Source organism: Squalius cephalus, assembly GCF_949319135.1.
Source record: "Squalius cephalus genome assembly, chromosome: 21".
NCBI classification, from domain to species: domain Eukaryota; kingdom Metazoa; phylum Chordata; class Actinopteri; order Cypriniformes; family Leuciscidae; genus Squalius; species Squalius cephalus.
In genome coordinates, this window is record NC_137142.1 from 29,933,249 (window position 1) to 29,956,635 (window position 23,387).

The 23,387-nt window shown below is 36.3% G+C and overlaps 2 protein-coding genes across 2 annotated transcripts; one reads left to right on the plus strand and one right to left on the minus strand.

Annotated features, from left to right (window-relative positions):
- Window positions 1-199: 199 nt before the first annotated feature.
- atl2 (atlastin GTPase 2) lies at window positions 200-14,351 on the minus strand. Its single transcript, XM_079856438.1, has 13 exons — window positions 14,258-14,351; window positions 11,219-11,556; window positions 9,361-9,495; window positions 9,167-9,271; window positions 9,016-9,066; window positions 8,877-8,933; window positions 6,560-6,652; window positions 5,329-5,467; window positions 5,112-5,239; window positions 4,258-4,314; window positions 4,079-4,150; window positions 3,298-3,729; window positions 200-1,087 (listed from the first exon to the last, which is right to left on the minus strand). The coding sequence occupies exons 1-13, from the start codon at window positions 14,328-14,330 to the stop codon at window positions 968-970; spliced, it is 1,800 nt and encodes a 599-aa protein (XP_079712564.1). The 5' UTR covers window positions 14,331-14,351; the 3' UTR covers window positions 200-967.
- A 2,034-nt stretch (window positions 14,352-16,385) lies between these two features.
- Window positions 16,386-22,871, plus strand: galm (galactose mutarotase). Its single transcript, XM_079854603.1, has 7 exons — window positions 16,386-16,772; window positions 20,136-20,290; window positions 20,403-20,609; window positions 21,191-21,272; window positions 21,392-21,542; window positions 21,629-21,803; window positions 22,152-22,871. Exons 1-7 carry the CDS (start codon window positions 16,592-16,594, stop codon window positions 22,227-22,229), a joined length of 1,029 nt encoding a protein of 342 aa, XP_079710729.1. The 5' UTR covers window positions 16,386-16,591; the 3' UTR covers window positions 22,230-22,871.
- The last annotated feature ends 516 nt before the right edge of the window (window positions 22,872-23,387 follow it).

Below are 23,387 nucleotides of genomic sequence, written 5' to 3' on the forward strand. Positions count from 1 at the left end.
CTTAAAATATGTCAGTGCCATTATTTTGTCTCAAGATGCACACCAGTAATGTTTTTTTTTTTTCTAAGGCACAAATGCTATCAGGTTTAATACACTTCTAGTCTGTTTGATTTCCGATTCCATTCGAGTTGAACATTTCTTTGTACTGCAAGACGTTCAGGCAACAATGCAGACAACAATACTGAAGGAGTCAGAAACAGCAATTTTAAATATTTTAATTGTTTAAAAAATAAATTAAATGGCATGACCTTAAAAGACTGACAAATCAAGTCATCTCATGAACACTCCAATAGGTCAGAAGACACAAATGAAAAGGGGCTCTGATCTTAGAGAAGTACAACAAAAGGCAAATAGATCACATTCATACACATCTCAAAACATCCTCTGATGATCTACAGCTGATATTCAGATACTCATTTACATGCATGAGGCTATGATACAGTCTAAAACGACACTGTACAGAAAGAGGCCCAGTAGAGCGGTGACTTGGATGGATTTACAACTTCAGCATTCCTTAAAAGCTCTAAAAATATCTCACAAAAAAACCCAGCAAAAAAGCTGGTATGCTTTCACACTGAGTAACTGGATGTGGTAGAAGGCTAAATTGAAAAATGCTACAGTTCATCCACTGAGAGCAGTAATTAAACCGTTAAGCATATAAGGGACTTAACATCTAGTTTTTAAATTACCTTTCAGATTATAAAACAGTTGTAGTGCTTCCCTGATAATCCCTCAAACCAAGAGAAATCCAACGCTGTATGTATATCTGCTGACTAAAACCTGAATTGATAAGCATTTGTAATGATGTTCCTTGCTGTTAACAGCGTCACATTGGTGGTGTGGATATTGGTCAGGGCAAATTATGCTGTAAACTTTGGTTAGAGTCTACATGACCAAACATCAAAAAACTACACAACATAAAAGCAGTGATTGTTCAAACACTAGGCAGATAAGGCACAGCAAACTGTCAGTTGGTCTTCAACTTCGTAGCTTGTGTCACCTGATCTGTAAGCGTGGCTCTTATAGAGTTCACAACAGTCTGTCGGACATTTTCTTCCATGTATTGCTCAGTAAGTGGCTTCAGCACCTAGAATGAACAAAGAAGAGAAAACATTAACATTAAGAATTCGATTTTCTGAAGAAAATGTGAACAGTGCTTATCTGAACATTTTAGCCTGTTGCCAAACGGTTGCTTGCTAGGGTATTCAGGGTGGTTGTTTACAGGTCAAAGTCAAAAAGAGTCCACCAACAAGTCCCAAAATATGTAAATCTTATCAACCACCAGGAAAACATTGACCAGTCCAATTATTTAAAGTAACCTTGCCTCAATTACTATATAATATGTAAGAATTATTTTAATATAAACTGATTTGAAAAAAAAAAAACCTACTAAAAAAATGTCCATAACTTGATTTTATTAAGTTATGAGATTGTATTACCTTCAATATATTGTCTGGTATTATGAGAACCCTGGACTTAAGGTTATGGGCTTGTTCAAATTCTTTCATTCATCTTCAAAACATACATATTTTTAATGAAACTTAAGAATCAATAAGGTTCACCCAAAAATTTAAATTACCCCATACTTTACTCAACCTCAAGCCATCCTGGGTGTATATGACTTTCTTCTTTTAGTCAAACACAATCAGAGTTTTTTTTTTTTTTTTAAATATCCTGGCTCTTCCAAGCTTTATAATGGGAGTGAATAGAGCCTGAGTTTTTGAAGCAGGCAGTACAGTAATACAGTGATTATAGTTTATAAAGTTATAAATATGGATATTTTTCTTACAAAAACGCACCATTTCACTTCAGAAGGCCTTTATCAAACCCCCTGGAGCCGTATGGATTACTTTTATGATGGATGGATGTGCTTTCTGGAGCTTCAAAAACTCAGGCTCTATTCACTCCCATTATAAAGCTTGGAAGAGCCAGGATATTTTTTTATAAAAATCTGATTGTGTTTGGCTGAAAGTAGTAAGTCATATACACCTAGGATGGCTTGAGGGTGAGTAAATTATTGGATAATTTGAACTAACCCTTTAAATGTGCTTGACTGAAACAAGCACAAGCCTCATTGGTTCTTGCGCATCAAGCAAAAATATTGTAGCTTTCGTTTACCATATTTGATGTGATCTATGCATGTTGACCAATGCTTGTATGCGAATAAAAGCCTAAATTTATCTTGTTTATCATATAAAGTGATCCATTCATATGGATTACTTTTAAATTTTGGTGAAATGCACTTTCAATCGAGGGACAAAAATCTTTCAAGTTTAATTTCAAATATCTTAATTTCTGTTTCGAAGATCTTATGGGTGTGGAATAACGTGTATCCCTTGTTAACGGGATAATGAAGTATGTTTTTAACAAAGCAAGACCTATAGTAATAATACATAAATAAAACCAACTGAAATGCTAAATTCTATATGTGAACCTGGACCACAAATCAGTCATAAGATATGTGGCCAAGCTGAACAAATAAGCTTTCCATTGACGTATGGTTTGTTAGGATAGGACAATATGTGGCCAAGATACAAGTATTTGAAAATCTGGAATCTGAGGGTGCAAAAAAAAAACAAATCGAAATATTGAGAAAAATCGCCTTTAAAGTTGTCCAAATGAAGTCCTCGATGTTGCTGCATTCACATTTTTTTTTACAAAATATCTTCATGGAACATGATCTTTACTTAATATCCTAATGATTTTTTGCATAATATAAAAATCTATAATTTTGACCCATACAATGTTTTGTTGGCTATTGCCACAAATATAACCGTGCGACTTATGACTGGTTTTGTGGTCCAGGGTCAAATATAGTATTTTAGTCTAAACCCAGAACAATGCTGAAATCAAAAGCACTTCATAATGTATATAACATATGAGAATAATGTAGATTCATCGTGTGAATTCACATATAAATCAAGCCCTATCTTGACACTGCCAGTAGGACACAGGATGCAAATCCAGCATTAGAATCAGAACTGGCTCTAAAATTCATGGGTCCTATGACAAAAATGTTATTGGAGGAACCTCTCTTCCCTGCTAAACTAAACTAAAGAGGAGCTTGATGGGCCTCGCATTATCTCAGGGCTTAGAAAATTGCTAGGAGTTTCCAGAAAATGGGGAGTGAGATTGCAGTCTCACCTTTAGTAACATGGGTTATGACAAGACTAAAAGATAATGATTTATAGGATGAGATGAACACAAAAGAAGACCGGAAAGCAACTGAAACAACAATGTGTGGGGCAGTGGAGAGAACGTAGAATGGACCCAACCAACAGAGGAAGCATAACTCACCTGTTCCCACAGGGCCTCTGCTATGAGGTCTATAGCCACGCCCACTTCCCGATACTCTCCTGAGTATCTGACATACGCCCAAGCACACAACGAGAGCAGAGCCACCCCCATCACAAGACTGGCCAGAGCCGCGATTACTGATAAACCAATGAAACCTGTTACAGTGGAGACCATGTAGGTGACAAACATGACAGCAAACAGAGTGGCCGGAGTTCTCGCCGCATAGAAAATGTTCTTGCTTTCATTGTGTTTCACAAAATTTGTGTACACTTCATCCAGCTCTGTCTCTAACTGCTGCTGGTAGCGCTGACAGAACTCCACACCTCCCATTTTCTTCACAGAGCAAAACTTCTCAACGGAGGTTTTCTTAAACTCTTCGTGATAGCGCTGGAGGTCAACTGGGGCGATGTATGGTTTGTCTCCTCCACATACCTGTGACACACACAACAAAATTATAAGCTCAGACACATTTCCTAATCTATCTAATGACCAGGCATAGATTTAACTAAACCATAACAGGCATTTTCTTAGAGTTATCTAGGCCAAACCTACTATTTTAGTGCAATGGCCTCAAGTTATTTTCAGTTATATAGGCTAGCTCATCTCACGTCACGATCCTGTTATATTTAAATAGAATTTAGGTCCCTCTCCATCCATGATCCATTTAGTAGTGAAGAATCTTGACTGAATGCACTTGATATGTAGGATGCATTTGCTCATACTCTTTCCTTTTTGTCTGCATGTATGCTGTCAAACAGAAGAAATAATAGTGTAACTCTACCTGCTCCATGACTCTGTTATAAGTGTCTTTCGCTCCAGCGACAGCTGTCAAGTTGTTCGCTTCAGCAGTTGCCTGAGTCAAAGAGGCACAGTGAGCATTTAACACCGTCCATATAAACAACCATGTTTTGGGGTCAGTAGGATTTCTGTAGGTGACTTTAAAGATGGAGATGAACATACCTGCACCATGGATTTAGGATGTGGAAGCTCTTCCCCTTGATAGATTTTGATATATGCCTACAAACAAAGGAATATAAACATGGGTATTTTACTGGATGTTCATAAATCAGAGCATGTTATGGATCTACAACCTGATTGGATGAGGCTTGTTCAATGGGACTGTAAAAAAAGGCACACCTGTGACCTCACACCAACTGAAGTCAATATTAATGCATTCATGTAGCTTGACAGTTGTTAACAGGACACTGTCAAGCTAATTAACTATATTACTTGACACAATAATTGTTTAGTGTGATTAATCATTTACTTAAAGGATTAGTTCACCCAAAAATGAAAATACTGTCATCATTTCCTCACCCTCATGTTGTTCCAAACCTGTAAACCTTTGTTCATCTTCAGAACACAAATTAAGGTATTTTTGGTGAAATCCTCTTTCTGACCCCTCTATAGACAGCGACGTCACGTCATAACCACTTTCAAGTACCAGAAAGGTAGTAAAGACATTGTTAAAATAGTCCATGTGACTACAGTGGTTCAACCTTAATGTTATGAAGCAACAAGAATACTTTTTGTGCACAAAAAAAGGAAGAGAAAAAATTGAATGTTATTTTTTTTCAGGTTTGGAACGACATAAGGGTAATTAATGATACAAATTTCATTTTTTGGTGAACTAACCCTTTAATTGAATCTAACCCCATTCTTGCCTTATTATTAATAAAGACTTGCATCATTTGCCACACAAATTCTACAGGAACACTTGAATAGAGCCTCTTCAATTTAAATCCTGACACAATTTACAGCTAATCTGATTTGTGTTTACAGCTGTTAGTACAGCTAAAGTAATCAAATCTGACCTTGAAGTACTCCAGCAGGTCTCTGCATGTGACTTTAGCTCCACTGATCTCTTTCTCTACCAAGTTCTCTGGTGCCAGCAGTAAAGGCACTAGATTATGCAGCTCCTCCTTAAACGCATCATCAATGTCTGCAAAATAAGAAAAGAAGAAGTTCATGTAGAGCCTAGAGTTCGGACATTCATGTGCATGTCGGTATCTGAGAGAAATCTATCCTGACCTTTCAGTCTGCCATCAAAGTGAGGGTTGGTGGCCACCTTCAGACCTGGATGTGGCAGCAGAAAGCAGTCTATGCTGGAGAAACAGCTGTGAATATGCTTCCTAACACTCTGCAGCTCTTCGTGTTGATTCTGCTTCACCTGCATAGCACAAATGAAACTTCAAGTCAAGTCAAGTAAATTTGTATAGCGCTTTTCACAATACAGATTGTATCAAAGCAGCTTCACAGTATTAAATTAAAATAATACAACAAGGTTTGTTTCTAGTGGAATTTATTGATTGATAAAATAAAATTAAATATCCCCAAAATATCCCCAACTGAGCAAGCCAAAGGCAACAGTGGCAAGGAACCGAAAAACTCCATCAAGTGACCTAATGGTGTCCTAAAACTCCATCAGGTGACCTAATGGAGAAAAAAAAAAAAAACCTTGGGAGAACCCAGGCTCAGTCGGGGGCCAGTTCTCCTCTGGCATTTATGAACTAGAGGCCGGATTGTAGTTTGAACTGTAAGATTAAAAATATTATATGAATGCCTGGCCGAAAAGATGCGTCTTTAATCTAGTTTTAAACTGGGAGAGCAAGTCTGAGCAACGAACAGTATCAGGAAGGCTATTCCAGAGTTTTGGAGCTAAATGTGAAAATGATCTCCCTCCTTTGGTGGATCTGGATATCCTAGGTATGACCAAAAGCCTCGAATTTATTGATCTTAAAGAGCGCGATGGATTATAGGGTGATAGAAGATCGGTTAAATAGACTGGAGCTAAGCCGTTTAGGGCTTTATAAGTCAGTAGCAATACCTTGTAAATAATACGGAACTTTATAGGTAACCAATGCAGTGATGATAAAATCGGTGTTATATGATCATATTTTCTTGATCTAGTAAGAACTCTAGCGGCGGCATTTTGGACTAACTGTAGCTTGTTTATTGAGGATGCAGGACAACCAGCTAATAAAGCATTACAGTAATCTAGTCTCGAGGTCATGAATGCATGAACTAACTTTTCTGCATCAGAAACTGATAGGATATTAAGTAGCTTAGCAATGTTTCTAAGGTGGAAAAAGGCTGTTTTTGTAACATATGAAATATGATTTTCAAAAGACAGGTTACAGTCGAGTATAACACCCAGGTCTTTTACTGTAGAGGATAAAGTAACAGGAACTTCAACAAATGAAACTTCACAATTTGTTCAACATGCTGATGCTGTGTTCATCTATTGTGTGCTTCATCTCACCTGTAGTCTCCTCTCCAAGAAGCGATACCCTCCTTTGAGCCCATACTCATGCTCGTAAGGGAAACACCAGTCTCTGATCAGAAACAATAGTTTCTGAAAAACAGTAGAAAAAAAAAAAAAAAAAAATGTAAAAAGTGAATCTCAAGACCAACAAAATTAGAAAAACAAAAATACTGATGATGGTGTGTAATCGATGCCCAATTTATCATTCAAACCTTTTTCATAGAATAAAGAAAAAATTAAATTTCCAAAAATTATTCTGAAAAAATATCCATTTTCAGATTTCATAGTGAATTATTCTGGTATGGAAAAAAAAGTGCTGTTTTAAATCACATTTGTAACTTTGTGAATTATTATTATTATTATTATTATTATTATTATTTTAAAAAGGACATTTTATGCTCACCAAGAATGCATTTATTTGATAAAAACAAAAAAAGTAACTGAAATATTATTACGAATTAAAAAAAAAAAAAATCTAGTTTAATATATTTTAAACTGAAATTTATTCCTGTGATGCAAAGCTGAATTTTCAGCACTATTATTCCAGTCTTCAGTGTCACATGATCCTTCAGAAATCATACTAATATGCTGCTCAAGAAACTTTTATCATCAACGTTGAAAACAGTTGTGCTGCTTGATATTGCTGTGGAATTATTTTAAGGATTCTTTGAAAAATAGACAATACCAATCTTTTGTAACATGCCCAATGTCTTTACTGTCACTTTTGATCAATTTGATTAATTTAATTCAGTTTAATTTTGATCAAGTCCTTGCTGAATAAAATTATTAAAGGGGTCCTATTATGCCCTTTTACGAAGTCTTGATTTAGTTTTTTGGGACGTACTCAATTGTTTAAAAGAAAATCGCATTATTTTTCACATATTTTTTACAACGCGCCATTTCGATGAAGACCCTCTATCCAAAATAAGATATGTGCTGCAAGTAGTTAGCTGGGCCAGTGTGATTTATTGACACTGCTTAGAGTGTGTCCAGGAAATGTCCCGCCCCTTCATAATAGCGAGCTCTACTCACTCAGATGTAAATTGCCTATTAAGATATCGTCAATTTCAAACCGATTCAAGACTGATTTAGACTTAATAATAATAGTCAAACAAGAGGATTGTGCAGAACGGATTTCAATCACAGACTATGCAAGCACAGCTTTCACAGTTTCAGAGTGGTATGTTTTCTTTTAGTAATTTTCTTAGACGCTTTAGATACAATGCTATACACCATGTACTAGTGATATTTGTCAGAAAACTATAGTAATCTATGGTATAATATATATTAAATATGGGCACCAGTGTCTGAATGTATCACTTAGATCACATATTTTTTTCATTTCTTGAGCGGATACACCAAGGGCGATTTTAAATATTAGGGGGGCTCAGCGGCCCCCAACGAGGGTGATAAAAAAATGTTTCGATATTGTTTGTATACTAGGGTAGGCATGAACAATACAGTAGGTTGTACACTTTCAAGTCAGTCCCTGAATATTACTTTAATTTCTAATCATTTTAAATAACCAGCTAATATTCATTAAGAATACAGACAAACCTTATATTACTGTAATTGTCTAGATTGGTAATATGTGGGTAAAATATTTTTCTCATCACATGTACAGCAATGTTTTAAACACTATTATTTTTTTAACTTTACATTTGTGCAGTAAAACGAAAAAGAAAAACGGGGGAAAAAAACAAGCCTCACAAAGTCTCATGCCATTTAGATGAAAGGAACATTTAAAAATAATAATAATAATAATATTAATAAAAAAAGCCCAGATTATTCAGTGGATGAGAAACCGTCTTGTATTGCTCCTGCATCATATTATGTACACTGCATTTATGACAAATAACTACAGTTGTATATGTCATGACAATCTATCAATAAATGCACACACCTTGTCCTCTGCTTCTGACGTTGGCGCCGCGCTGCTGCGGATTGAAGAACACGCTGAATAACATGGACTAAAATACGGGGAGGAGCCAAGCCTGCCGCCGTTTTCATACGAGTTTTAAATGGGACTGAGGCGATCACGAGTTAATGTACATATTATGGAGTTAATCGCAAATTTTGGGGGGCTGGGTGGAAATTTCGGGGGGCTAAAGGCCTCCTAAAATGGGCCTAGTGACGCTCCTGAGATACACAGAGAATACAGCACAAATACATTCCATCAAAACAAATTATATGATTCTTAAATAACGGCTTTAAAATGGCTTCTGAAACATTTGAAACATCTGTGGCATGTGAGGCACTTTTTTGGTTAATTTGTGGCCATGACAAGTACTCCATATGGAAATAGCTTTCCTACCTGAAATGGTTTCTCATAAATCTCCTCCATTGCAAGTCGGCCGTATTCTGTGAAAAGCTATAAAAGACACATGATGTTACTGTCCCACTTACACTATAAACACACTACTACAACATACACCAACAAAGAAAGTTGCTACCTGGAGATGCTGCAAATCATCTTCTTGGATATTCTGAGAAAGATTATAAACCTAAAACAAACAAGGTCATTGGGTCACATTATATGATAAAAGCCCCATGTAATGTCAACCTTTACTTATGCATGTGCATCACTAACATGCTTCTACATACCTGCACAGAGCTGGTCATGGTGCTTAGAGCAAAAACAGTGGCACAGTCTTTGATGGTGGACTGACTGTCAAAGGCTCCCTGAGTGTCCACCAGCAGCACAGCCACCTAAGGACACACATAGATAAGCCTTATCACACAGTCAACATATCTTGACAGTGACATAATACACATCTTCAACAGAACAACCCATTCACCTTAGTTCCATCTTCCTTTTCCACAACAAACACCTCACTCCAGGCCTGGATTCCTGTGGTCTCTCTCTCACAGCCTCCCCTCCAGGAGAAACCAGTCAACGGCTCATCATCTCCACCCATCCATGACTCAGATGACTACAAAGAAACAAAAGGGATTGTTAATATGAATGTCCCGAAATGCACGTAATAAAGCATGCATGCTCGCACACATGTGACCTAGCTGGTTTTATACATGCAGGACGCAGCCCACACGTTTAGACATGTCAAGGATGGAGTCATCAGGAACTTGTTCTCAGGAATAATGATTCAGATAGACTTATTTTTTACTGATGTGTTGTAGCTCTCATGTCTTGCATATTTGAATGCATAAGGGTAGTTGACCTGTTATTTTACAGTCCTCACAGATTAGGGCAAATAAGCTTCGAGACTTTGTTTCATATTTACATTTAGCAGACATTTTTGTCCAAAGCGACTTACAAATTAGGACTAAATTAAGCGAGTCATCGTGAAGAGGGAAGAAACAACGCAAGAAGTGCTCAAAATACGAAGTTCAGGCATTGTTCAGAGTAGCATAAGCCCGATAAGCGAGGATTTAAAAGAAAAAGGAGAGATTTTTTTTTTTTTTTTTATGAGGTTAAGTGCTCATGGAAGAGATGGGTTTCCAGCTGTCTTCTGAAAGTTTCCAGTGATTCTGCATTCCGGATGAGGGTGGGGAGAGCATTCCACCAGCATGGAACAATATTAAAAGTAACAATGCACAACTTTCAAATTCAACTTTCAAATTTTTTCATGAAATAAACAAACAATAAAATCCGTTTTATCACTCTTTCATGTGCCGTGACAGATCACTGTAGCGCCTCAGTACAAGGCACACATGAACCAATCATCTCTTCCTGTTTACTACTACTTAGAGCAGGGTTCACCAATATCAGTCCTGGAGGGCCACTGTCCTGCAGAGTTTAGCTCCAACCCCAATTAAACACACCTGAACCAGCTAATCAAGGTCTCACTAGGCATACTAGAAACTTTCAAACAGGTGTGTTGGAGCTGGTTGGAGCTAAACTCTGCAGGACAGCGGCCCTCCAGGACCGAGATTGGTTAACCCTGACTTAGAGCATGAAATAAAAATGAATGAACATCAGAAGGTATGTTGAAAGAAACGCATCACATATCAAATGTATCATGTCTCATGTAATCGCTCAATCAGTGTTTCAAACGGGGGAAACATCAACAATTTGAACAGCTTGTTTACTGTTTATATATTGAAAGCTATTCAATGACCATAAACTATTTATTTAGAAAAAAATAACACTAGAGGAGCATTTTAATACATATATGCACTAAATGAAATTTTCATTACATATTTACTTAACCTGTTATTGATGTCATTATTTTATGCTTGAATAAATCTGTCATTAAAACAAGTTATTACAGTTTATTATTGTTTAAATGTTTATACATATATATTATAAAAACCACCTTATGTGCCATTTAAATGTTTCTACAACTCAGTTTGTTCAATTTGAGTGTTGATTATTAAATACATTTGATTAACTGATTGTTAAATAAAGGCTATTTTTGTAACATTTTTGTTTTCGGCCAAGTGCATCCTGAATTTTCGGTTTCAGCCCAGAATTTTTATTTTGCCACATAACTAGTTATATTATGTCAATCAAAAGTAGATATAAAAAAAAAAATTAAAAAAAAAAAAAAAAGGAATAAAACAGTGACCAATTTTAGCATCTAAAAATATACAAGTTCTCATTTACAAATATACACATTTAATCCAAAATTCTAATTTGTGTCCATTTGTCAACTACCCATATGCTTACATCACTGAAAGGGGGTTCGTTCTAACCTGATTGTGCATGTAACGTAGCATGAAATCCAGCAGGAAGGACTTTCCCTTGCGGAAGGCACCGGCCACAGACACCACAACCACGTTGAGATCCTTGATATGTTCCTGCATCAGGATTTTTTCCAAAGCAACAGCATCCAACTCAAACTTATGATCTTCCTCGTTAGCGATCACAATTTGAATGGGTCGTGCCCCCTCTGGAACCGGGTCCTCCTCCGGCTCAACCTCTTCCGCTACAGCACATGGTGCCACGCCATTAGTATCAGAGCTGAACTCCTCCAGTGTGCTCAACGCCTCAACCGGTCGGCACAATGGAACATCTTCCACACCGGTCATATCTATAGGGCAAGAAAAGAAACTGTAAAAAGTCATTAGCAGGGTTATTATCATTAACTACAACTAAAATACTATAAACATTTTTTGTTAATTGAAATAAAGGTAAAATAACAAAATATAAATAGTATGTGAAACACAAAGTAAATGGAAATAAGACACTGAAATTTAAAGTTGAAGTAATAAAATGACTAACTGAAAAACTAAAACGAATTTTTTTTTAAAACACGAGTAGTAAAATAAATAAAAAAAGACAAAGAAAGAAATTAGATAAAGAAATTAATAAATTAAACAAAAATTTAAATAAAAACAAAATATAAAAATAAGTTAATTCAAAACATTAATAAAAACAATAATAGTATATAAATAATAACTAATAAAATAATAATAAAAACAATTTTAATATATATGTATATATAAAGGCAGCGTTTTCACCGTTTAAAATGTCAAAAGTAATCGTAGCCATCTCCGCTTATGTTGTGCAAAGGGGTTATTGGCCAAAAAAGCATGCATGAATAATAACACAGTCCTTGATGGTCAGACATGGGTTTTCTGACGTTCGCAACTTTGCTTTTTAGCACTCAACTAGCAGCTCATTACTGTGGTCACTTTCTATTCCAGGAGTGTGTGGGTCTCTGTTCTAACCCCATGCACTTTATCCATGTGCTGTGATAAGCCTAGATCCCTTCGGCCACAGGGCTAAATTTGGTCATTTTTGTCGTCTAGTTAAGACATATGTAACACAAAACAAACACCCTCTCCCCTTCACTTTAGTCTCTTCAGGCTCACAGCCAGATGAACTGAGCTCCTGGATCAGAGTCAAGCAGTGTCAAAGTGAGTTAACACACACCAAGGACACACTGGACAGGAGACAGTTCATTCAAGACTGCTTTATATACACATTCACTTCACACACACTATTATATTTATTATTATATTTATATACATATATATATATACACATATACACATATATATATATATATATATATATATATATATATATATATATATATATATATATATATATATATATATATATATATATATATACATATATATGATTCTGGATAAATTGAGAATATTAAGCATATTTAAAAAAAAATAACATGGAATTTATAAGGGGTTGTGATGTTAATTTCTGCAGTCTATTTAAAAAATATAAAATTATTTGAATTTATATATTTTTAATCAGTTTGAATGAATGATTTAAAGTGATAGTTTTTGTCATCATTTACTCACCCTCAAGTTGTTTCAAACCTGTATGAATTTCTTTCTGTGTGAGAAGATATTTTTGAAGAGTGTTGGTCACCAGACAGTTAGTTACCAAGAAAGAAAAAGAGAAAGAAGAAAGAAACTCATACAGGCTTGGAACAATTAGAGGGTGAGTAAATGATGACAAAATTAAAAAATTTGGGTGAACTATCCCTTTAACGACTCACTCATAAACTTCTTGTTAACTAAAAATAATAAATGCAGTAGAAGTATTGTTTATTGAAAGTTCATGTTAATAAACAAAACCTTATTGTAAAGTGCTACCAACATGCATATTACGGCAATATATATTTTTTCCTCCAATTAATTCCAAAGTGAAAATGTTGCTAGTTTTAACAACTAACACAGGTAAAGTAGACATTGGTATCAGCTTTTGAAAGGCCCAATATCATTGATGCAGACTACTAACTTGAGACATACAGGTGCAAATCATGGGTACAGCAGGTACAACCTGCATCATGCCTATCAGTTTCTTATCAGATATGTTTGCCCAGATAAAAAGTAACTTAATATAAAAGTCATGTGTCCAGTAAATCAACATGTTATGATGTTGATTTACTAGACACACCAGCGAAACTCGAAGTAAAAGTAAATTTACATGGCAAATTACCCTGGTAAGATCTGAGACTAAACACACAGGCATACAGGACATCCACCACCCTAAAGCTAAAGGAAGCAAACAAAACGCACAACTCATGCCAAAAAAAAAAGAGTTTGAGATGAATATCGATACAAAAGATTCCTTAAAGCGAATTTGATACAGTTTCCTGTACGAAATTTTTGAAAAACGCGTGCGGGTTCGTTTATGCGCGCGCGCACGAGCACGTCAATCACAAACCAACCGCAAAATTCAGTGAAACACTAAAATAATTTAAAATGACTGTCAAATACATCTCCACTCACAAACTATATTTAAATGGGATTTTAACACATAACGCATACTGAACGGCCATGACAAAGCAAGAAGTGAAAAAAAGCCTGACTCCAAAGTTTGCACGGTTGCAAATTAAGCCATCTAATAATAGCTGGCATAAAAATAACCGAAGAACTCACCGAGAACACTACAGTTTACCAATAATCATGCGCTTAGAGTGTGTCTTTCACTCATAAAACCGTTATGGTGTTAAAAAGAAATGTATCTCAACTCTCCGAAGCGCGTCTCACGAGGCTTTTAATTCCAGTAACGCGAGTCAACAAGAGCTAAATGTTTGTCAAACTCTCTATGTCAGCTCTCAACGCATAAGCGATCTGCTCTCGGCCGCGAATTGATACACACCTGGTCAAATTTGACCGTGACCAGAAATAACACGAGTTCAAGTCGTGTTTTTAACTTTTAACGTGTCAATAAACACAGGCAAACTCAAGCTTACAGTGAAACACAATGACTTTGAAGAACGGCTTTTCGATAATTCGAGATATGAAATGAGTCACCTTCATCAAAGTTGTGGCACTTGTGGTTCTTTACTGAGAAATGCCGATTCCTCGGTCCGCTGTCTTCCGCCATCTTGGTTCTGTTGAAACTTTGCTGCGTGACGTAACAGCCCCAGTTTCTCTCGTACTGTATATGAACTTCATGCTCTCATTCAGAGACGTTTGGGAAACTAACGAAGATGGCTTTGTTGATTATAAACTTACAATGCAATACTTAGAATAAATTATATGTTACAGAATAAACAAAACAAACAAATGAATGATTTTAATAATTTAAATGCCTCAGCAAATGTGTGGCATTAACCATATGGGACTCTACTCTTTATAAAGATGACCAGATTTCTTCCACTGAAGCACACAATGCTCTTTGGATCATCTCAAGTCATGCTGGACAACATGATTATCGTGTTTTTACTACATTTTTTCATGAGAGAGAGAGAGAGAGAGAGAGAGAGAGAGAGAGAGAGAGAGAGAGAGAGAGAGAGAGAGAGAGAGAGAGAGAATGCATTTGCATGCAATGCATGGCCCCAGACTTTTGGAGCCCAATGTGCACGGAATACCATATTTTTTTTCTGAGAAAATTATTGGAAACAAAAGAGGTGTGAAGATTTTAAAGGAGGAACCCTCAGAGAGACAGCATTTCTACTAGAGCTCTTCTATTTTTAGACTGACACATTTCAAATCCATTTGCACACATTGCCCTGTTTCATAAATCTCCAGGCCAGAATGTCAGAAAAATAAAATAAATGATGAATTCATAGAAATTTAAAAGGGAACAAACATACTAATGTCTGATCATCATTAGCAAATGACACTGCGGTTAATGTGGTTTGTGAAACAGCAATTCTATTACAACAATTACTGATCACTATCCAACTATTATTATAATGGTCATTGTTACAGGATTCCATCAGATTAATATATTCAGATCAGACAGAGCTTAAGTCTTTAGTCTGTGCAATGTGCAGAAGTTTATGATTCTATGAGTTTATTTTATTTTAGCATCAACGTTTAGTCTTGCAATTAAAAAAGTTGGTAAATGCATATTACAAAGTCAGAACAGCGGCACCAAATGGGCCAAATATTCTACATAAATGCGCAGTACTGCCCCAATCCAGATAGTGGCAGTATGACACCAACAAACAGAAGCGATTTTGGACGGTAGGTAGTGATGGGAGAAACGAAGCTTTTCGTCACTTTGAATCGAATCAATTGAACCTCGCAAAATGATTCACTGATTCGAAGCGCTCGAAACGTCACACGCTGGTGACCCCTGCTGGCCAGAGCGAGATAATGCAACGAAAACTCAGCTCAAACACCCATAAAAACACCTTTTACAAAACAAATGTTTTATTGAAGGTGTAATCTATTAGATGCGATAGAAATAATCCAATACCGTTAAATATCAAGTGTCTTTATAATACGTGTTACTTTATTAAACTGTAGGACTTGTTTTGTTTGTTTTATGTAGAGTTTTGGTAAATTATACCAAGAAGAGACTTCTAATAACAATTTTTCATTTTTCTTATGCATATGTGTCATTAAATGTCTACAAATGTATTAAATTGATCCGAGATCAGATCAAATCTGGTTCATGGGTTTACATAGATAATCATCAACCACTGATTTTATAATAATAATAATTATAACTTTTTACAGTCTATTAATTTATGAATAATAATAATTATTATTATTATTATTATGCTTTAAACAACAACACACACACAATCAAATAAAACATACATTCAAATTGTATCATTCAAATATTTTGAACTCAGAACAGATGAACAGTTTAGTTTAGTTTAGTTTAGTTTAATAGCTTTTCTATTAGTACTAGTTTGAATAGTAGGAAAGTAATTTTCTAATTCTTTAAGGACTCATGAGAAAACATATGAATGTGAAATTTGACTTAAAGTTTACAGATTAATTACAAAATGAATTATCATGCTTTAAAATGATTTGATTAATTATCATAGCAAATCAAAATTAAAGACATATAGAAACATATTACCATAACTTTTTCACATGACTACAACAATCAACCATTGACATTTACATTTCGAAACAGTAACGAAGCCTCGTTTACTGAAATCACGTGACTTTGGCAGTTTTGTAGGCGCTCCGAATCACTGGTTCGAAACAAATGATTCGCAAAGGTTTTGAACTGAAGCTTCACGAAGCGTGTTTCGAAAGCGTTGATCACAAGACTAGTGGGCGGTACTCTGTAGTTCATTAACTCAAAGTCTAGTCATTTGTACTACCGTGTTCGTGTTGTAACTTTCTTCGCAATGGTGGATTTGTAAGTCCCGTCTAGAGCAAACGTGTTGATTCATAATGACCGAGGTGTGTAAAGAGGAGTTCGGCACTGCTGTGGGTCCAGTGGAGAAATGGACCCTGCGATCCGGCAGTGTGTGTGTGGAGATCATCTCTCTGGGCTGTGTGATAAAGTCCATCACAACAGAAGATCGCAGCGGTCAAAGTGCGGATTTAGTGTTAGGATACGATGATTTAGAAGGCAAGTTATATTATTCAGTTAATGAGAGCGTTTCATTATTGTGCATGACAGGTATTTTAGACTGACATGTTGATTAGAGACAGCTTAAAATAATTTCTTGCCCTGTTATTCCTTCTTATTCCTGCCAGATGTATCCTCTCTGTACAGAGAAAAAAAAGAAACAATAATGGTTCTTTCATATCAACTGTTTCTGAGAAATTGTTTCTGATTAAATGGAGAATACACGAAGGCTTTTGCTTTTTTAGAATTTTATTAGATTAATTCTAGTTTGTGAAACATCTAGTTTGTAGCCTATAACATTTCAGAATGTAACGTTAGTCATGCATTTCTCATGAAATTCTCCCAAAAAAACAAATAGTCCAAGCTGCTAAATACACATTAATTCTACAGTGTTAGTGTCAACAATTCACTTTTGGAAACATAATTTTTACTTAATGACATTTTCAAGGATTTCTCCATGTGAAAAAGCAGCTTGTAAGTAATACAATGTTCCAATAAAAAATTTAATGTCTTTGAAAAAATATCAAACTAACTAAAACATCCTTTTAGATTCTTTCATTCATAGGCTAAAACATAAACTCTTTGCAGTTTAATCAAGAAAAAGAAAGTTCAGTGTAGTAAAGGCTAAGTCATCAGGATTAATCTAATTAAAAATGTTATACATCATATTTAAGAGCACTGAATCACTGCAGAGGCTGTGCCAACAGAAAGGCTGCTAAGAAATCTTCTCTTTATTGCCCAATTTGTGCTTTTAAAAGGCCAACACTACAGATATTGAGAAAGCAGAGTTGCTGATGCCCTTTATGAAATATATATAATTGTGGGAAGTGAATGAACAATTGCACAACATTTACTCATTTCACAAAAATCTTTGAAAACAGATGTTCACTATTCAAGATTGTTCGTAGATTTTGAAATAAACACAAGGGGAACTATCATTTCTGTAATCCAATGCCACATTTCCTCAACCATGGGGCCTCAGCAGACTTCCTAGTGGGCCTCAAGATGACTTAAAATAATTTAAAATTAGACAAAACAAGCTTTTTAAACAACTAAAATCAAGATATTTCTTTATAATGGCATGGCCATTTTTATACAGAATATACATTTTTCTAGCAATGCCAAGCTCTAAAATATTTATATCTAGAAATCCTTATCCAGTAAATGAACATCTTTAAAAGTCATGCAATGATGCAAATTCATTGGTTAAAGAGACTGGGAACCCTTAAAGGGATAGTTCACCCTAAAATTTAAAATGAAGTTATAATTTACTCACCCTGGTGTTGTTCTAATGCTGTATGCCCTTCTGTCTTTTATGGACCACAAAAGAAGATTTTTTTTTAAATGTCCCGCACGTGCTCAACCATATAATGGTTAATGCCGTTAGGCCTGTCACGATAACAAATTTTGCTGGACGATAAATTGTCCAAGAAATTATCGCGATAAACGATAATATTGTCGTTCTGAGACCATTTTCATTTAATATAATTATAATGGCATAATAATGCAGGTACACATTTTCAACGATCTATAAACTTTTATTTCTAAAGAATATTAAACATTGAAAACGGAAAACATTTTAAATATCCAAAAAAATGAACAAAACAACCAAAAACAATGAAAGCAATGGACTCTTAGTGTCTGTTAACAAAATAAATGTCTGTTAATAAATAAAATGGATGTAAACAAAATTGCACTTCAAAAAATATTAAACATTAGGCTTTAGACATTAGGCATAAATAGTGATACATTCCATAACAGGCAAAACTGACAGTTTGGACCTTTGTAAACAAATAAAAACAAGCCATATCGCACAATTTTGCACTGCTACTCCTGTTACTTTGTCCTCCTGTTACTTTGTCAAGTGATTGTGTACTGTCGGGAAGACGGAGACGCACTTTATTGCGTGTATGCTACGCACTGAAAATACTTGGTTAGGATTAGGGGTGAGGAGTGCGTGCGTATTACACGCCATAAAGAGCGTATCATATGCACGCAAAAACTATTTTTGGCGTATAAATGGCACGAGAAATAACATTCGTGGTATAGATACGCATTTTCATGAGATCGGGCTCGCTGTCGCAACTCACAACTAGCGTCTTCTCTCTCTCCCGGCAGTTGCCGCAAACAGTCCCGCCGGCGCTTTCCCATACAAAGACCATGTGACTGACAAGCGCCGCCTCCCCACACAAAGACCATGCAACTGACAACAAGAGGGTTCACTCCTCCTATACGCAGTGGTTCCCAAACCTGTCCTGCCGGCACCCCAACACTGCACATTTTCTTTGTCTCCCTAATCAAACACACCTGATTCAACTCATCAGCTCATTAACCCATGTGATAATGAGTTGATGAGTTGAATCAGGTGTGTTTGATTAGGGAGACAAAGAAAACGCGCAGTGTTGGGGTGCCGGCAGGACAGGTTTGGGAACCACTGCAAAGAACCGAGCGAGAGTGGTCATCCAGTCTCTTTGGTAGAGAGAGAGAGACGAGGAAAACAAACAAGCATGCAAATGGAATTATCGCGGCCGGAAAAATTATCGAGCTCATTTTTTTTTATCGTGCGATTAATTGACTTATTGACTATCGCAACAGGCCTACATGCCGTATAGTCAAAGTGTTCTGGGGGTATACGCTATGAAATGTAATGTATTAATAAACGAAAATACTGACTTTGGCCGTTGGTCTTCAAGGGTTAGGTCTCCCCAAAATAAAAATTAAAAAACTCTCCTTCATGTTGTTACAAACCAGTAAGCATCAAAGTGGTAGTTGCGTATCTGTCAACAGAGGGACGGAAAGCTATCAGATTTCATTTAAAAGATCTTTGTGTTCCAAAGATGAACGAAAGTCTTACGGGTTTGGAACGACACCATTTTTTGGTGAGCTAACCCTTTCAGTGCACTGCTATGCGAATTGCACATGGCTCTGTTAGCGCTGCAGTTCACTCCGTCTTGCTCAGAAAAGCACACAAGTTTTAACAAAAACACAACATGAAATACAACGCCTAGAAATCCCAAAAAAGTATCCATGTACCTTCTTCACCTAGTTGAATTTCTCCGGACCAGAGATATTTTAAGAATGTTCAGCCCTTAAAACTTCTGGAATCTTGACAATTTCATTTACAGAAACTAGGAGAGTCAAGTCTTTCAATATTGTTATGGACAATGGGTGAGCCTTGGAGTCAAAAAGGTTGAGAACCACCGCTGTAATCAGCCAAGCAGGCAAAGTTATGTGCAGATGATCTCAGAATAACCAAATATGTGTGTATTAATCAGCCTTGTTGACATATCTGTCTATCGCTAGACATAACTAACTAGAGATACTGAATGAAAATAAGGATTCATTTCCTTTATTTCACTCTAGGTTATCTCTCAAACCCTCGCTACTTTGGAGCTGTGGTAGGCCGGGTTGCAAACCGCATTGCCAAGGGCCGGTTTGTAATAGATGAGAAGGAATATAAACTGGCTATAAACAATGGACCCAATGCTCTGCATGGAGGACTGAAGGGCTTTGACAAGGTTAACAAACTCATATATGTCTGTCCCTTTTGTCCCATTATATGTTATTTGTCATTTCGTTAGCTGACATTGTTGCATCTGGCATTTCATTAAGGACAGTTGTGTGTTGTAGGCCGTGTGGACCACAGAGGCTGTGGATAATGGAGTGAAACTGCGTCACAGTAGTCCAGGTGGTGATGAGGGTTACCCTGGGAACCTAAACGCTTGTGTCACCTACACACTGGAGAAGAACACACTGAGTGTGCTGTACCACGCACAGACTGACCATACTACACCAATCAACTTCACCAACCATTCATACTTCAACCTGGCTGGACAGGTAGGGCTTCATGCTCAGAGATTTTGGGCTGTTCCAGACAAAACATGATCAGTCGTGGCGATTTCTGTGGTTGTGGCTCCTAAATGGTGGTCCTACATCGTACAGTGAGAGAGGTTCAAAGACGGCCTCTTGCGACCAAAGATAGCCTGCGATACTTTTCTAAAAGTGTCTGAAATTTAGCATGATCATCTCTACTGACTAGCCAGTAAAAATGCAACATGAAATGGCGTATTGATCAACGCAACATGACGCTAAAACATAAAACTACTTACCTCAAGCTCCATTTGCAAGATTGACATGCCAAGTTGGCCTCTTTTCCGTGTCCATATTCTCCTCTTTCGCTTCATCCTCTCTTTTTTTTAAGCACACATAAAAACCACAATTGCCAAAGTGCGTTTCATCTTGCTCTATTTGTTTACCACTAGCACATATCCAAGTTTATTAGATCCATGTCGTTCATTTGTTACGAACTTATAGAACTCTTGGTGACTATATTTAAGATTTTATTAATTGTCTTTTGTGGACACAGCTGGTATATTCCTGCTATCAATAAATGCTATTTAATGTCCCACGTTCTGCAGGGAACACCAGACATTTACGACCATGAGGTGACCATCTCAGCGGAGTCGTACCTTCCTGTGGATGATACAATGATCCCCACAGGTATTGTTGTCACATTGTTTATCTCAGAGAATTAAATCTTTTTAGAATTTAGATCTTTACAACTCTCAAGAACAGAAACTGTCAAACGTGGTTTTGTGTGGTTACTTTACTATGTACAGGGGAGGTGAAATCTGTGGAGAAGACCCTGTTCGACCTGAGAAAGCCTGTCCTTCTTGGCTCTAGACTGAAAGAGCTGCCTGGTCCAGGGTTTGATCACAACTTCTGTCTGTGCTCACCTGGTGAACCGCCACTGGAGAGAAAATGTGCACGGTAACGTGTCATTTGTATTGGAATCTTGACTTCATGATATAACACTTGATGCATCTTAATATTAGCACATATGTTGGTCTCTGTAGGGTGGTGCATGCTGGGTCGGGTCGTGTCCTGGAGGTGAGCACTACACAGCCTGGGGTTCAGTTCTACACCTCCAACTTCCTGGATGGGACATTGAAAGGGAAGGGTGGAGCTGCTTACTCCAAACACAGTGCCTTCTGTTTAGAGACCCAAAACTGGCCAGATGCTGTTAACCAGGTAATGTAATTAAAAGAACATGTACAATGTACACTACCACTGATAATTTGGGGGTCAGTAAGATTTAATTTTTAATGTTTTTATTCAGCAAGGATGCATTGACATGCAGTCAATTGTTTTAAATTGTAATCATATTTTACAATATTACTGTTTTTATTGCATTTTTGATCATCAAATGCAGCTTTATAAAATTATACCAACTTTTGAATGGTAGTGCACATTATACTATACATCATATACAGAGCCTATTTGTGAACATGTTTATATTTATGCAATGTGTTTGCTTAGTTAAAAGCATAATGGTTCTCAATGAATGAGATGTTCTACCTGTTCTCTGTCTCTCATCAGCCTCATTTCCCTGATGCTCTGCTGAGACCAGGAGAGACGTACACACACAAGACATGCTTCACATTCTCTGTGGTGTGAAACTACATGAGCATGTGAATTTTACTTTTCCAACATTATACAACACTTTTTTTCCTGACAGAACATTACATGTATTGCTACTAAGTAAATAACACAAACTTTTAAGATTTCTGGGTGAATACTATAATAGAGAAAAATGTTATAGGCATCTATAACATTTTGACATTTGCACAAATTATATCAACATCATATAAACAAATGTTATTTTGTAACACAAGTGCCAAAAACTGTTAGAAAATCTGTTCATTTTTAAATAAATAAAAATAAATATATCCACAGATCTAATATGATGTTTTATTTTATATATAATATAATGTTTTTTTTTCTAAATACATTTGATAATGCATTTTTTGGCAAAATGACATATTCGATTGTAGTCCTACATCATCAAAGAAGTTGATCATTCAAAACTCTAATAATGTATTTTATATTTGACAATTCATACTTGCGTATGCATCATGCCATACATTTAAGATTCATGCTCATGCCTGGTGTTGGTGCTTATTTCTGTAATATTGCATTTAAGCAGTCCAATAGGAATCTATTGAAAAGAGACCAAAGCTTTTTGAAACTTTGCTTGTATATTTTCTTTGAAATATCACTAGGGAAGTGACAGAAATAAACCTTTCCATTGATTCCCTTAAATTGATTTCCAGGGGCATTTTTACTGACATGACATAAAGGGCATGTATGGTAACCCATACTCTGAATTTTCCTCTGCATTTAACCCATCCAAGTTAGTGCACACACATTACTAGCAGTGAGTAGTGAACACACAAATTTTTGCTGTGGCGACTGAGAGTGATTGGGGGTTTTGCCTTTGCTCAAAGGCACCTCAGTCATTTCCTGCAAGTATTGAGACTTGAACCCGCAACCGTCGGGTTATCAGTCTGACTCTCTGACCATTAGGCCATGACTATATTAAACCCCATTAATGTATACATAATCTTAGAGGTGAATGCTTTTACACTCCATTTACAACAGTATAAATAATGTGAATTTTGAATATAGAAAAATGAAATGACGCTTTTAATTATGAAATTAAAACTGCCAGTAGGTGGCGGCAAATCGCTGTCTTAATGAGTAAAGCATTCAAGTCAAGTCAAGTCAAATATATTTGTATAACGCCTTTCACAATACAGATTGTATCAAAGCAGC

What these genes read in the sequence shown, in the direction of transcription:
- atl2 (XM_079856438.1), bottom strand. Translation starts at nt 14,330, where the DNA reads ATGGCGGAAGACAGCGGACCGAGGAATCGGCATTTCTCAGTAAAGAAC. An exon ending in CCATGACCAGCTCTGTGCAG is followed by an intron (nt 9,067 to 9,166) that starts GTATGTAGAAGC and finishes TGTTTGTTTTAG; the next exon opens with GTTTATAATCTTTCTCAGAA. An exon ending in TCTTGGAGAGGAGACTACAG is followed by an intron (nt 5,468 to 6,559) that starts GTGAGATGAAGC and finishes TGTGCTATGCAG; the next exon opens with GTGAAGCAGAATCAACACGA.
- galm (XM_079854603.1), top strand. Translation starts at nt 16,592, where the DNA reads ATGACCGAGGTGTGTAAAGAGGAGTTCGGCACTGCTGTGGGTCCAGTG. An exon ending in GACTGAAGGGCTTTGACAAG is followed by an intron (nt 20,291 to 20,402) that starts GTTAACAAACTC and finishes TGTGTGTTGTAG; the next exon opens with GCCGTGTGGACCACAGAGGC. An exon ending in TGATACAATGATCCCCACAG is followed by an intron (nt 21,273 to 21,391) that starts GTATTGTTGTCA and finishes TACTATGTACAG; the next exon opens with GGGAGGTGAAATCTGTGGAG.